General features: G+C 49.6%; 1 protein-coding gene across 34 annotated transcripts in view; it reads right to left on the bottom strand.

The window, feature by feature from the left end:
• The window catches only part of NFE2L2 (NFE2 like bZIP transcription factor 2), a 184336-nt gene that overhangs the window by 20181 nt on the left and 148178 nt on the right, over positions 1-15977 (bottom strand). For 2 of the 34 annotated variants that reach the window (XM_002712305.6, XM_070070642.2), the window contains exon 1: positions 15614-15762. The exons of 28 other annotated variants lie outside the window; for them this stretch is intronic. In XM_002712305.6, the coding sequence (XP_002712351.3) occupies positions 15614-15658 (45 nt within the window). In that variant the 5' untranslated portion in view covers positions 15659-15762. Of the gene's footprint in view, positions 1-14505; positions 15290-15613; positions 15763-15977 lie in introns of those variants that run through there. 4 more of the 34 variants (XM_089328092.1, XM_008258785.5, XM_070070645.2 and 1 more) reach the window with 4 other exon arrangements.

Below are 15977 nucleotides of genomic sequence, written 5' to 3'. Positions count from 1 at the left end.
GGGAGAGAAATAAGAGCCCCTGTGTGCTGGCTGAGTACTATCTGTTCTGAATAAGGACGTGAATCAACACTGAATTTGGAACATGTATTGCAACTGTTTCCAGATACATACATTTGAAAATATACCGGACCTATTCTTGTTGCCAACTGCCAAGTAGTAGTTTGGACTTCTTAAAAAGGAAATTATCAGTAGTATATTTATGTTTATTCTCTCAAAAAAAATCAATATAGGGGTGCGCCTTTGGCTGCATTCACATCAGAGTGCCTGATTTCCGGTCCCAGCTCTGCTTCTGCTTCCGGTTTTCTGCTGCTGAGCACCCTGACCCAGATTGAGTTCCCCGCTTGTGTTGTGGCTTCAGCCTGGCCAGGTCCAGGTGTTGTGGACATCCTGGGAGAGAACCAACAGACTGAAGATCTCTTTCTGTCTCTCTCTGCCTTTCAAATAATTTTTTTTTCTTTTTTGGACAGGCAGAGTTAGACAGTGAGAGAGAGAGAGAGAGACAGAGAGAAAGGTCTTCCTTCCGTTGATTCACCCCACAAATGGCCACTACGGCCAGCGCGCTGTGCTGATCGAAGCCAGGAGCCAGGTGCTTCCTCTTGGTCTCCCATGCGGGTGCAGGGCCCAAGGACGTGGGCCATCCTCCACTGCACTCCCGGGACACAGCAGAGAGCTGGCCTGGAAGAGGAGCAACCGGGACAGAATCCGGCGCCCGCCGCTGGCAGAGGATTAGCCAAGTGAGCTGCGGCGCTGGCCTCAAATAACTTTTTAAAACTACACCTAGAAATCAATTTAGAAATCTCTTAAAAAAACATTTATTTGAAAGGAAGAGTGACAGAGAGCGAGAGAGAGACAGAGAGAGAGAGATCTTCCATTCACTGGTTCACTCTCCAGATGTCCACAACAGCCAAGGTTGGGCCAGGCTGAAGCCAAAAGCCAGGAACTCCAGTACTGGAGCCATCAACCACTGCTTCCCAGGCACATTAGCTGGAAGCTGCATCAGAAGCGGATTGGCTGGAACTCCAAGAAGAGATGTGGACATTCCAGGTAGTGGCTTGACAATCTTTTTCTTAATGTGCACCTTTTCAATTAACTCTGTTCAAGAGGGACAGGGTTACATTCTAAACCTCCACACTGAGACTGAAGAGGGAGGATCACGGAAAGGATTCTAGGTGCAGATAAACGTGTGTAGAACACAGCCTATGTAATAACAGCGCCCGCCCCCAACCCACCTGGCTGGGGGGGGTATCACCATCATTGCTGTGCTAGAGTGAGTGAGGCACAGACAGCTTACACACTTCAGCCAAAGACCCCATCTAGTACACGGGGACAGTGAGCTCCAACCCAGATTCATCTTCCAGCACCAGGGTTCCCACTCACTCAAGCAACGCAAGCTCTTGCTTCAGAGCGCTGACTTCATGAGGGAGGCTCCCGGTGCAGTGTGAGGCACGGCTCGGGCTGCACAAAGCAGAGGGTGAGGTCACCACCTGTTTCTGTCTCGGACTTCTACATGGCAACAACAAAAGGCAGTACATGTCAACAATCCCCAGCTCTGTCATCTCCCCTCACTCTCGGCTTCTCTCCCATCTTCATTTAAGGCCAAAGTTATTTAGGGGTAGTCGTCACAAAGAAGCGTTTTTAAGAAGCGTGAGGGGTGGGTGAGTGGCTCAGTTTGTGTCTGGAGTTAGCCTGGCACTAACGCACTTCCAGTCCCCACACTCCTTCTGCCGGGGAACTTGCCAGAGTCCTGTGAGAGGCTTTAAGGATCCTGCGAAGCACAGGGAATGCAGCAGACAGGCTAGGGGGACCTGGAGGGGTCTATGTAGCTCTCAGAGGGCGTCAGTGTCCATAACAACCAGGCCTCCACTTCAGGCCAGGACATGTGACGGGAAGACTGAAGCAGGAGAAGAAGTTTACAGAAGACAGCAAAATCCAGCCTGGCTGCTTGTGCCTTTCTGCAGGGGGCGTTCAAGCAGGGCCATTTCAGATCTTCACACAGTCAAGCACTCCCGACTAAGAAGAAATACGGGGCTAGGCAGGTGTTGGCACAATGGTTAAGAAACCACGTGAGATGCCGACATCCCTTACCAGAGCGTCTAGGTTCAAGTTCCGGCTCCATCCCCAACTCCAGATTCCTGCTGATGGAGGACCCTGGGAGGCAGGTGTGACGGCACAATTACTTGGGTCCATGCCACCCACATGCGAGACCCAGATAGGGTTCTGGGCTCCTGGCTTCAGCCTGGCCCAACCCTGGCTGTTGTGAACATTTGGGGAGTCAACCAGAAAATGGAAGGTCTATCTGTCTCTTTTAAATAAAAAAAAGAAAAAAATTAAAATTTTGAAAAAGAAGAAATAGAATGATGCTAACGATCACAGCTGCCATGTGTTGAATGTGTACTGTGTGCCAGGTGCTGTGTCCAGTTCTTGACCTTCCTGCCTTCGAAGGACACTATGACAGTGATATGGCCCACAATCGGAAGATCAAATGGAAGCACATCCCTCTGCAAGCCTATTCTCCTAGAACACAGGAGAGTGCACCTGACTTCACAGGGCGTAATAAGGGAATCAGGCTGGGTCTCCCACATGAGTGGCAGCACCCCAATCACTTGAACCATCCCCACTGCAATACGCGACTAGGGTCTGCATTAGCAGGAAGCTGGCATCAGGAGTACTCAGGTACATCAGGTACTCCAACTGGGACGTGGGCATCTTAACCACAAGGCCAAATGCCCTCCTGCCTGGGGGAATACGGCTCATCATGGTACTCATCAAGGGCAAGACTGCTGCGGGTGACTAAAGGCAGTAAACTGATCACAGAAGGGGCAAAGAGAGAGAAGCTCTCTTTGTGCCACCTTGAGGAACACAAGGACCCATTCATAAAGCATTCATGCATGGCCGGGGAGTTTCTGTTAGAACACACAAGAGCGGTGGACCAGTTTCACAGTGGAGAATGGAAGGGGGAAATCTGCTTCCGCTCCTTTAAAACATCCTTACACGGCTCCTTACAATGACAGAACCTCAGAACCTGTGCTCGAACAACTACTAACGCTCACACTTACACCATGGCACCAGCTCCCTCACCATGGCCCTGCCCCCAGCCTGTCCAGCCTGATTCACCAGGACTTCCTGTCCTCACTCAGCTCAGGTGTCTTGCCCTTTCCAAAACCTTCCACGTGGTTGCCAGATGCCTTGTACAAACGTGAAGCGATGCATGTGAGCACCTAAGGCCCTCCAGCCACCTTCAAGGAAACCTTTTCAACCCTAGCAATACAATTCTCTGCCTGCACCATTCCTTGGGCTTCCAACTGAAACATGAGTGAAACGAAATACATTAAAAAAAAATTCTGGTTAAAATGTCATCTTCTGGGGCGGATATTTGGCCTTATGGTTAACACACTGCTTGGGACATTCATATCCCATTACCAGAGTGCCTGGGTCTGAGTCCTGTCTCCACTTCCTGCTAATGCAGACCCTGGAAGGTAGCAGGTGATGGCTCAAGTGGCCGGGTCTCTGCCACCCATGTGGGAGACCTGGATTGAGTTCCAGACTCCTGGCTTCAGTCCGGTCCAAACCCGGCCCTGGCTGTTGCAGGCATTTGGAGTGAACCAGGGACAGGAGCACTTTCTTGGGCTTGGGCTCTCTCTCTCCCTCTCTGATAAATAAATCATTTTTCTTTAAATGCCACTTCAAACAGGATATCCTCTCTGGGCACCTGAGTTGGAAGTATCATTTCCCCACGTGCATTACCAGGCCCTGTCATGTATCACAGACTAGACTGTATTAAATTCCAAGCCCCTAGAAGGCACCTGATGAAGCCTCTCTCACCTTTATTGAACAATTTTTTTTTAAGATTTGTTTATTTATTTGAAAGTCAGAGTTACACAGAGAGAGAGAGGCAAGGGGAGGGGGAGAGAGAGAGAGAGGGAGAGGTCTTCCATCTGATGGTTCACTTCCCAACTGGTAGCAGTGGCTGGAGCTGCACCAATCCGAAGCCAGGAACCAGGAGCTTCTTCCGGGTCTCCCACATGGGTGCAGGGGCCCAAGGACTGGGACCATCTTCTGCTTTCCCAGGCCATAGCAGAGAGCTAGACTGGAAGTGGAGCAGCTGGGACTTGAACTGGTGCCTATACGGGATGCTGGCACTTAAAGCCAGGGCGTTAACCCACTGCGCCACAGCGCCGCTCCCTATTGAACAATTATTAAGTAACCACCAGGCATGGTGCTAGAAAGAGTTAGAAAGATATATAAATAAAATACAGAACATGTCCTAGAGGAACTTCCACTCTAAGCAAAGGAGACAAGATGTATTACTATTTTATACTGATTATGATAGAAAAACACTGCCTCTAAATCAGGTACACATAGAGCCAAAGGGTTGACTATTTAAAGGAGGCAATTTTAAAAACAGATGTCATTGGAGAAGGACATTTGCTCCTTTATCTTGGAATATTAGAACAACTCCATGCCCTGAAGTTTCCCTAATAAATATTTGTCAACTGATTACATGTACATTATTTAGGCCCAGATTTCAGTATTTTCAATGTATACCCAAGACTATAAGGGGTTAAAGAGCTCCAGTTACTTAAGTAACAAATATATCGCTTTATATCATTTATGACCCACCCATCAGAAAGAAAAATTATGTAGTTTCATTTCCAAAAGCAATACTTCAAAATTATTCCTGGAGTACTCGACTAGAAATAAAGTATCGCATCTTTTTTTCTTTTCTTCTTTTTTTTAAAGACTTTATTTCTTTTTTTCTTTTTTTGACAGGCAGAATGGATAGTGAGAGAGAGAGACGGAGAAAAAGGTCTTCCTTTTGCCGTTGGTTCACCCTCCAATGGCCGCCTCGGCCGGCACACCGCGCTGATGTGAAGGCAGGAGCCAGGTGCTTCTCCTGGTCTCCCATGGGGTGCAGGGCCCAAGTATTTGGGCCATCCTCCACTGCCTTCCCATCCTCCACTGCATTCCCGGGCCACAGCAGAGAGCTGGCCTGGAAGAGGGGCAACCGGGAAAGAATCCAGCTGCCCGACCGGGACTAGAACCTGGTGTGCCGGTGCTGCTAGGTGGAAGATTAGCCTATTGAGCTGCGGCGCCGGAAGACTTTATTTTTTACTTGAAAGGCACAGTTTGGGGGGGCACAGAGAGAGAGAGAGTGATCTTCCATCCACTAGTTCACTCCCCAAATGGCGGTCACGGCTGCAGGGTTGGGCTAGGCCAAAGGCAGGAGCTAAGAGCTTCCTCTGGGTCTCCCATATGGGTACAGAGGGACCCAAGACTTGAGCCATTTTCTGCTGCCATCCAAGGCACATTAGCAGAGAGCTGGATCAGAAGTGGAGCGGCCAGACTCAAACTGGCACCCATATGTGATCCCGGCACTGCAGGAGGCAGCTGAACCCGCTATGCCACAGCACCGGCCCCAGTATTGTATCTCAAGCACTATTAACACACCCTTCTGAATTAATAAATTGATTTTTAAAAAGAACAGATAGGAGACTATTTTGACATATCCATTAAAGAATTTTGCAATCTGGATAATAATTCATCAAGCAATCAATGTAACTGTTAAGTGTATTTTCTTAGAGGATACTATTTCCTTCAGGCTGAGGTCAGAAAAAGGACAAGAAGTGGGTAAACTGATTTTGCTCCCATATTCTAGACATTCTTCCCAAAGCACTAAGCTACGACCATTTTATCTCATCCTGTTCAGCTTTTCTACAGCTTCTCTTCCTGTTTCTTTCAAACGGTGGCCAGCAGAGAGATAAGGCACAGGACTCCCATCTCCGTCTCCTTCCGAATTACAGTAATAGTCATGTCTGTCTTGTTAGGACCAATTCCTCGTACCAGCGGTAACTATTACCACAACAAACAGCATCGCTCTGTGTCGAGGGATCTGGGCCAACCATTGCTCCTGAATAAATAAAATGTACATGGTCCCTCGTTTCTAGAGCTTTCATTACTCTCTACGATCTCCCAATACCTCCTTTCCGTAAGAATAAAAGGTGCAATCAGGCTGCCACCTGGGGAAGCTGGGCCTCCGCCCAAAAAAATAAGCAAGCCATATTCTGAAATGTCTTGAGGATAAGCAGAAATACCCTGGTTTCCAACTGTCTCTGGTAGTCAATGGACCATACTGATTCCAAGGGCTGGTACCACCACCTAGGGCTATCTGGAACTCCATGGAAATGGGAACGGGGTGTTTCCCGGTTGTCACAAGGACACTAAACACCCTGTAATGTGGCATGCCCTCCCACTCTGAAGAGAAGTCCAGTCCATATGCTACATGAGCTCCTTTGAAGTACACCGTTTTATTAATCTTCGTAAAGGTGTCTCTCATTCTGCAGCATCTAACACAACTCCACAGTCATTAGACAAGGAAAGAAAGCGGGAAGGAGTCACACAGGAAATGGAGGTGGGGGGGCTGGATTACGGATACTGAAAATCCCCAACATGGAGCTTGTGCTGTGGTGCAGAGGGTTAAGCTGCTGTCTGAGGCCGGCATCCCATACGAGCGCAGGTTTGAGTGCCAACTGCTCCACTTCCTCCAACTCCCTGTTAATGGCCTGGGAAGAGCAGTGGAAAGTGGCCCACATACTTGGGCCCCTGCCACCCACCTGGAAGACCTGGATGGAGTTCTAGGCTCCCAGCTTTGGCCTGGCCCAGCCCCAACTGTCACAGTCATTTGGGGAGTGAACCAGCGGATGGAAGATCTCTGTGTCCCCCTCCCCTTTCTAACCTGCCTTTCAAAAAAATCTTTAAAAAAAAAAATCCCCACTGTGCCACCTGCCAGCCATGTGGTACTGGTCAAAGGGCTTCAGCTCTTTCAATAGGTTTCTATGTCCATAAAATGGTGACATCATAGATTCACTGACAAGATCAGGTAAGATAACATGTTAGGGGCAAGGACGGTGCTGGCAGGTGCTGGGTCAATGTTCTTCCCCATGAAACTGCCAGTTCTGCCTGTACAGTCGGCACCCCACACTGGTTGAGTTCTGCCTCCTCATATGTAGCTGACCATAAGACGGAAAATATTTGGGGAAAAAAAAAAGATCTCATGTATACTAAACATATGGGCTTTTTTTCTTGTCATTATTCCCTAAGCAGGATGGTGCAGTAACTACTTACATGGCATTTACATTGTATTAGGTTTTGGAAGTAACCTGGGGAGGGTGTGCAAACAGCATGGCCTCTTGTATAATCCACACACGTTGGCGTCCGCTGGGAGTCCTGGAACCCTACGCCCTGTGTACATCCAGATGTCCTGTCATGTTGCAGGCTGCTCTTCTTCACAGGCAGGAAGAAGGGTGCCAACCAACATCAGCAACTGCAATGACACAGTTTCCTCACTTCCCGCTGGCTTCTTCTAAAGATTTACTTATTCATTTGGAAGGCAGAGTGAGAGATCGATCTTCCTTCTACTGGTTCACTCCTCCAAACAGCCACTATGGCCAGGGCTGGGCCAGGCTGAAGCCGGGGGCCAGGAGCTCCATCCAGGCCTCCCCCATGGGTGGCAGGGAGAGCTGTCACCTGCTGCCTCGCGGGCTGTGGATTAGCAGGAAGCTCGAACTGGAAGCTGATCTGAGAACCAAACGCAAGCACTGTGATCTGGGATGCGAGTGTCAAAAGCAGCACGGTAACTATGACACCAAATGCCTGCCCTCTCAACGTGTATTCTAATCACGTTTCATTGAGAATTACCAAGAACAGAAACAACTTCATCAAAAATTTAGGATTTTTATGATAGTTTTTATTTTTGGTAGTTTTTATTATCAGCATTTTGATGGTTAAAGAAAAAAAAATTTTCCCCCTGCTAGGTCAAAAAATTCAAGGTTCTTCAATACTTTCTAGATACAGCAGCAAGGCTCCCTGCTTCAGGACTGCAAAAGAAACCAACAAAAAGCACAGCTCAAGAACCCCAAGCAGCAGTGTAATTCTATCAACTACCAGACCTCTGTGTCTGTCCCATTCACAGCAGACAAAAAAGCGCTATCTTCATCCCCCCCCCCCTTTTTTTTTGACAGGCAGAGTGGACAGTGAGAGAGAGAGACAGAGAGAGAGGTCTTCCTTTGCCATTGGTTCACCCTCCAATGGCCGCCGCGGCCAGCGCGCTGCGGCAGGTGCACCACGCTGATCTGAAGGCAAGAGCCAGGTACTTATCCTGGTCTCCCACGGGTGCAGGGCCCAAGCACTTGGGCCATCCTCCACTGCCTTCCAGGGCCACAGCAGTGAGCTGGCCTGGAAGAGGGGCAACCGGGACAGAATCCAGTGCCCCGACCGGGACTAGAACCCAGTGTGCCGGCGCCGCAAGGCATAGGATTAGCCTAGTGAGCCGCGGCGCTGGCCCATTCCCCTCTATTCTAACCCCTTAGGCTGTGACTAGGCTGGGTTCTACATCCAGGTGTGACATCAAAATTCTGTGCCATAGCAAAGGACATAAAGCAAAGTTCCACGTGCCTTATGAGAGGACCACCGACACCCAGTCTCACTACGCCCAAATTCAGGTCATTCCTCTCACACAGACCATGGAGGTACTAACCGCCCTGTCTGCTGCATTCCTGCCAAGAACAGACATGACTCCAGAAAACACAAGTATGCATCACATACAGCCTAAGTGTTAACACTGAAATCCTTGGGGTTGGAGGTACTTTAAACACACATTATGTATATCATTCAGCACAAAACTCCTAACAAGTTAAAAATACTGTGCTTTTGAACTTAAAGCAATGGGAAGGACATGTGAAAAGAGTTTCAAAGTACTGTTGACTAGAAAAGCACACAGCTTCCTGAGAGGTGACTAAATAACCCCCCATCAAAGGGGCAATGGACAAGGACAAGACTGGAGTTACGTCTCACAAGTCCTTCCTGGCAGCCCTATGTGGGGAAGTGGAGGTGCACAGGGAAGCTCCCACCCTCAGGTCTCCCAGGTACAAGTGCAATGCTGCAGGTCCATGTGCCACATCCCTTGCAAATGATCTGGAAGTTAGCACCTCCCCCCAACCAAACACGTGAGCCAGAAAGTCATTCAGGTAAGCACAGGTGCTAGTCACTGTGGTTAGGATGTAAAACTGGACCTCACTTTCACTGCCTAGGTGAAATGTTGATCCACACATTGAAATAGTGTTTAGCAATAACAAGCAATGAAGTTACAACAAGGCTGAACCTTGAAAACATTATGCTAAGTGAAGGAAACCAGTCACAAAAGGGCAAGTATTATGATTTCATTTACATAGTGTGTCTAGAATAGGCAGGTCCATAAAGACACAAACAGCTGGGTGGTTAGCAGGGGCTAAGGGAGTTGGGGTGGGGACAGAACAGAAGGGACTGCTGATGAGGGTGGGATTCCTTTTTTTGCTCACATCCACAAAGACTTTCAAATGTAAAACTCTGCAACACACCAGTATTATAGTACATGTTTTATAAAAATGATCAATTATGGGGGCCAATGCTGTGGCATAGTGGGTAAAGCCGCCGGCTTCAGTGCCAGCATCCCACATGGGTGCCGGTTAAAGTCCCAGCTGCTCCACTTCCTATCCAGCCCTCTGCTGTGGCCTGGGAAAGCAGTGGAAGATGGCCCAAGTCCTTGGGCCCCTGTACTCATGTGGGAGACCTGGAAGAAGCTCCAGGCTCCTCGCTTTGGATCAGTGCAGCTCTGGCCGTTGCGGCCATCTGGGGAGTAAACCAGCAGATGGAACCTTGCTCGCTCTCTCTGTAACTCTGCCTTTCAAATAAATAAATAAATAAAAAATAAAATAAATGATCAATTACAAGTATTTCCCACTCTTTTTTTGTGTGCTTCCCACTCTTAAGAGTTCTTAAAACTCTTAACACTGATAGTTAAAAAGTGCGTATGGCTAGCACAGAGAAAACTTCAACTTTCAACAAGCAGGGTTTGAACAGTTTTGTTTTTTTTTTACAGGTTAGTGTATGTAGAATAGCACTCATATGTCTCCAATACCACTTGGGAATGTAAAAATTATATACTTGAACATATTTTTACTTTGATTTCCAGGAAACATATCATTAGCAACTGAAGAAGCCTTGGCCATTACCTTAAAGCATTTCTCTCCTTTTGAGATTCATGTGTTCATTTATTTATTTGAAAGGCAGAGTAATGGGGGTTGTCAAGGAGACAGGGGGCCAGAGGGAGAGATCTTCCTCTGCTGGTTTCATTCTCCAAATGGCTGCAACAGCTGACGCTAGGCTAGGCTGAAGCCGAGAGCCAGGAACTCCACCAGGGACTCCCACATGAGTAGCAGAGGCCCAAGTACTTGGGTCATCTTCTACTGCCTTCCCGAGCATGTCTGATCGGAATCAGAGGGGCTGGGACTTGATCAGGCACTGGACTATGGGATGCCAGCATCCCAAGCAGCTTAACCACTATGCCACAATACCAGCCCCTTAAAGCTCTCCCCTTTCTCTTTTAAAGGTTTATTGAACGGCTCAGTTACAGAGAGAGATGCAGAGACAGAGACAGAGACAGAGATCTTTCACCTGCTGGTTCACTTCCCAAATGGCCACAATGGCTGGGGCTGGGCCTGGGCCAGGCTGAAGCCAGGAGCCTGGAACTCCATCGGAGTCTCCCATGTGAGTGGCAGGGGCCCAAGCACTTGGGCCAGCCTCTGCTGCTTCCCTAGGTGCACTTGCAGGGGAGCTGGATCAGAAGTGGAGCAGCTGGGACTTGAACCGGTACCTGTATTGGGTGCTGGCATCACAGTGAAGGCTGAACTAGCTACATCACGATGCCGACCCTCAGGCCTGTTTAATAAATATTTGCTGGCACTTATTTAGAACCAAGTGGCAATGAAATTTCAATAACTCTTAGAAATCAATTATCAAAATGTAAGGTCTATTCTCCATTTTCTGAGAAATGTAAAATAAACATTCAGTCTTATTGCCATAGACACAGACAAACAGGTTGATTATTACATCTAGTAAACTTGAACTGCTCTACTTCAAGATTTTTATCACCTTTCAGAAGTGACTGGGCCAGGCATTTAAATTCCCTAAACCAGCTTTTAAACTAATCACCTAACAGATTCTAAAAATTCTGCAGCATACTTAACTCAGACAAATAAAACAAGAGTTCCAAAAACATTTTATTCATTAATAAGGACTAAGAAACAAGGTACTGCATGATTTATGAAAGGTACTATTCTCAAAGCTGAAAGTAAACTTCAACTAGATAGATGGGTTCTTATGCTTGCTTCAGTAAGAAAGTGTCAGAACAGGGCATTAGTGTTCACTCAAGCCAACAGGTTTCTGCTAGCCACTGTCAAATCCCTCCCACCTACCCCACTCTACCCACTTCTCTTCAGCCCGTTTTCACCCTATCACACTCTTCACACTTCACTACCAAACTTACTTTTTTATTTTTATTTGTTTGAGATGCAGAGACAGATCGAGACCTCCTAACCACAGGTTCTGCCCTCAGTGGCCAGAGCTGGGTTAGTGATGAAGATGGGAGCCCCGGCCGTGGCTCACTAGGCTAATGCTCCGCCTGCGGTGCCGGCACACTGGGTTCTAGTCCCGGTTGCCCCTCTTCCCATCTAGCTCTCTGCTGTGGCCTGGGAGGTCAGTGGAGGATGGCCCAAGTGCTTGGGCCCTGCACCTGCACGGGAGACCAGGAGGAAGCACCTGGCTCCTGGCTTCAGATTAGCGCGGTGCGCTGGCCTCAGCGGCCATTGTGGGGTGAACCAATGGAAAAAGGAAGACCTTTCTCTCTGTCTCTCTCTCTCACTGTTCACTCTGCCTGTTAAAAAAAAAAGGGAGCCCGGAGTTCAATCCCGGTCTCCCACATCGGGGCAGGGACCCTATCACTGGAGCCATCACTGGCTGCCTCCCAGAGTCTGCATTAGCAGAAAGCCGGGAATCAGCTCAGGTACTGCAATGTAGGATGTGGGTGTCCCACCAACTAGGGCAAGTGCACACCTTTGGTCCCTACTTCAAAATAAAAAGAGCCAAGAGAACTGGAGAATATACCAACCAACAGACCAGACGAGGGCCGACTGACAGACTCCAGAAGCTAAGAGATTTAGTTCAGTAAAAGAAAAAAAAAGAAAGGGAAATCGTTCCCTGAGAAATGTGAGGCAGAATCTCGCCATCCTCCTCAAGTCCCAGTTTTTTCAACTATATATTACTATATTACTATATTCAGAAGTCTGGCTCTGTGAGTTACACCCACTTAGGCCTCGGTCTTCCTTAAAACCCCACAGGCAGTGATGCCCCAGAGGCATTGTATCTACTCACTGTATCTCACAAGGGCCACCTCCTCCCTCAAACTGCACTAAGGGCTTGGTAACCGGGAAAGGTACGGAAAGTAATTATTTTCCTTCCTACCTTTCCTTCCCCCAATTTCCTCAATTTATCCACACTTTCAAAGGTGTTCACATTTAACCAGAATCAGTTTGGAAGTCTTAACTGGAAGTCCCTGGAGTAAGTACTGCTTAGGTTTGAAGGGCTACGCCATGGTCAGGTCCACCTTACAGGGCTCTTGGTCTCTGTGCCTCTGTCCTAACCCGGAAACTGGACCTAACAGTATTTTCCCTGGGGTTACTCTGAAGTTATGCATGTGAAGCAATTATTATCGCATTGCCTGGCATGCAGGGAAGTGGTCAATAACTTATTATCATCGTAATGGAAATTCTTCCTGCATACTGAGGTTAACCCAGGTCTAAGGAAAAATTAGAGGAAATATTATTTATGCATCCCCCTTTTAATGATTTATTTATTTGAAAGACAGAGTTACAGAGAGAGGTAGAGACAGAAAGAGGTCTTCCATCCGCTGGCCAAATGGCCAGAAAGGCCGGAGCTGCGCCGATCTGAAGCCAGGAGCCAGGAGCTTCTTATGTGGGTGCAGGGGCCTAAGGACTTGGGCCATCTTCTACTGCTTTCCCAGGTCATAGCAGAGAGCTGGATCAGAAGAGGAGCAGCCGGGACTAGAATCGGCACCCATATGGGATGCCGGTGCTTCAGGCCAGGGCTTTAACCCGATGTGCCACAGCGTCGGCCCCGCAAAACCCTTTTAAATGGGTCTGGTCAGGACATGAAAGCCAGGAGCTGGGAACGCAACCTAGGTCTCCCATGTGGGTGGCTACTTGAGCCATCACCTGAGGTCTCCCAGGGTGTGTATTAGCGGGATGCTGGAACTTCGAGCTGACCCAGCACTCCAACCCAGGCACTGTGGTATGGGATGCAGGCGTCCCAAGTGGCATCTTACCTGCTACGCCAAACATTCCCTCCCCTAAGCTATTTTTAGTGCAGAAAGACTGAGATGACTTATGCATTTATCCTCCTATGTGCTGCTTCCACAATTTCTCAAGAGATTCTTCATGTATCTAAAAAGTCAACTCATTCTTTGCTTAACATTAATTCAGGAGACAAGAGGCCTGTCCTATTTTTATGTCTGACTTTTAAACATAATCTTAATGTCCAAGATTAACTATATCCCTCATCTACAAAAGTACTTTATCTCTCCAAGACACCCTTGCAAAGACGAATGGATGGCCCTCCCACAGAACGGAGATACAGAACATTAGGCTCTTCTTCCCCGCCTGTTTATCAACACATCCTCCGCGCAGAATGAAAACCTATCCTGGTACCACTTCACTTCTGGAGTGTTGCTCTGAAAAAGGTTCAAAGAACCCTCTGACAGTCCAAACTTTTTTATGGACTACAAATGATGATTTGATAAGAACCATCGTTACAGACACGAAACCCATTCTAAATTTTAATGTTTTCCTTTCCTCACAGTCTTCAAATACACCAAGTGACGTCTGATTACAAAGGTGGAAAAGCAGCCATTTTTATCAAACAGAATTGAGAAATTCCCATTTAAGAGAAAAGTAGTAGATAGTTTTTGTTCACTTTTGTATCTGGACTGCTATATCGCACAGCAAAGAAAAAGACCAAAGTTCGTTTGCATCACGTATTCTTTGGTCAAACAAGCTTGCCAACAGATTACAGTTTAAAGAAGCAGAAACTGCTTCTTCATACTACTGGGAACTAGGAGAATACAATCACAGTCACTACTGGGTGAAAGTTCAAGGCAAACAACTTTAAAGGAAAAAAGTACAACACACTGTCAATAACTTAAAGCCTCATATTGGATCTTGGAGGTCGGGCTGGATACTCATTAAGTGCAGAAACATATTTAAAGCACCTATCAATGAACACATTTCCAGGAATCAGTTTATTTCTCTAAAAACCTAATCACAAACACACACACACACTTGTTCCTTTAAAAGTTCCTACAAAGAATGAGTAGAAACTTGTGTTCACTTTTAGAACAATTTACAAAAACTTGTTAGTAAAGTATTATGAAACCCAAGTGTCCCACCCTCTGCCCTTACAAAGAGGGGGAACAAGCCAAAAAAATAAATTCTCAAACAGAAAAGGGAAACTAGATAAAGCACCTAAGGGAGAAATAGTAGGTGAAAGCAAAAAAAAAAAAAAAAAAAAAGTAGCAGCCTAAAAGCAACAGAAATCGTAATCTACACCCACAACTCTTACCCTTGACAGCACAGAACAGAAAATCCTGCCTTATACATTTCGGAATTGCAACTCTGAAACGCTAAATCCAAAGACAAAGCCGCCCTGGGGAAAATAACAATTGCGCAACAGATCCACAGCTCCAACTTGTCCCTTGGCCCGGGCGCGCGAGGCTTGCACGCTACGAGCAGGAAAGGGCCAACTGAGGGCCGCCGTGACAGCCGAGGACACCACGCGGCGCGAGCCGCCGCGGGGAACCGCGCCCGCGGCCCGCTCTCATCTCAGACTCCGACGCCCTTTCCCGCACTTCCCGCCGCGCTGCTAAGGGCAGGGCGCGAGTCCCGCACACGAACTTTCCCCCCGGCCCGAGAGGGCGCGCAGCGCGGGGCCAGGCTCCGCACGTCGAGGCTGCAGGGCGCGCTGGGCACTTGGTTACTTCCTCCTCCCCCAGGGGGCTGGGCTTCTAGCTCACGGCGGTTAGAGTGAACCGATGGGTCGGCCGATTAATTACTTTGCAAAGAAGCCTGCACAGACGGCCCAGCGGGACGAGCGCGCCGCGCCGCCGCCCACGCTCGCGGAGCTCACGGGGCCTGGGGTCGAGGGCGGCGGCGAGGAGGGGCTCCAGTTCTAGCCCGGAGGAGACCTCAGCTTCCCCCGAGAGCGGCCCCGTGACTAGGCACATTTTTTTGCCGGCTCCAAGGCGGGGGAGCCGCACAACCCCGGAAGGGCCGGTCCGCGCCGGCCCAGACCGCCAGCGTCCACCCCCTCCGGCCGGGCTGCCGAGCTGCCTCCGGGGCCACACGCAGACTCGGGAGGCCAGCCGAGGTCCCTGCGTCCCGCCTCTGTGGGCCCGGGACGCGACTGGGCGTGCCCCCCACAGTCCCGCGCGCGGGGGCGCAGCACCAGAACGTCTCCCCAAGCGTCCACCCGTCACCCTCGAGGGCCCGCGGGGCACGCTGTGGGTCGGACCACCTGGCAGCATCCCCACTCCCCTCGCGGTCCCTCCTCGCCCAGCCTCGGCGCAAGCGCAGCGGCCGCAGTCGTGGCCGGCAGCTGTCCCTCCGCGGCCGCGCTGCTCTCGCGCCCCTGCCCCGGCACCACCACGGTGTCCCCGGGGTCGGGGCAGCACCTGCTGGGACTGCAGTCCCGACGGCGGTAGCTCCAAGTCCATCATGCTGAGCTGGGGACGCGGCGCTGGGGCTTCCCGACGGCGACCCTGCCCCAGCTGCCGAGGAGCGGCGCTGGCGGCTCCTCCGGGATCCCGGGCACTCGCTGCTCAGCGACACGGCCCAAGTCGCCGGCGGGGCTCCGGCCCGCTCCGCCTCCCGCCCCCCGAGGGCGGGGCGAGAACCCGGGCCCTTCCTTCCGCGCACGGGCCGCGCGGCCGAAAATCCCCCGCCCCCCTCGGGGCTGACGCAAGAAGCTCGCGGACCGGGGGCGGGCCGGGGCGGCAGGTTGCGGTGCCCGCGGGCGGGGTGCGGAGGGGAGGCCGT

The sequence above is a fragment of the Oryctolagus cuniculus genome, chromosome 3 (assembly GCF_051225735.1).
Source record: "Oryctolagus cuniculus isolate XC-2025 breed Fujian yellow rabbit chromosome 3, ASM5122573v1, whole genome shotgun sequence".
Taxonomy (NCBI): Eukaryota; Metazoa; Chordata; class Mammalia; order Lagomorpha; family Leporidae; genus Oryctolagus; species Oryctolagus cuniculus.
Note: the sequence above shows the minus strand (reverse complement) of the source record. Positions and strands in the feature narration are given on the sequence as shown.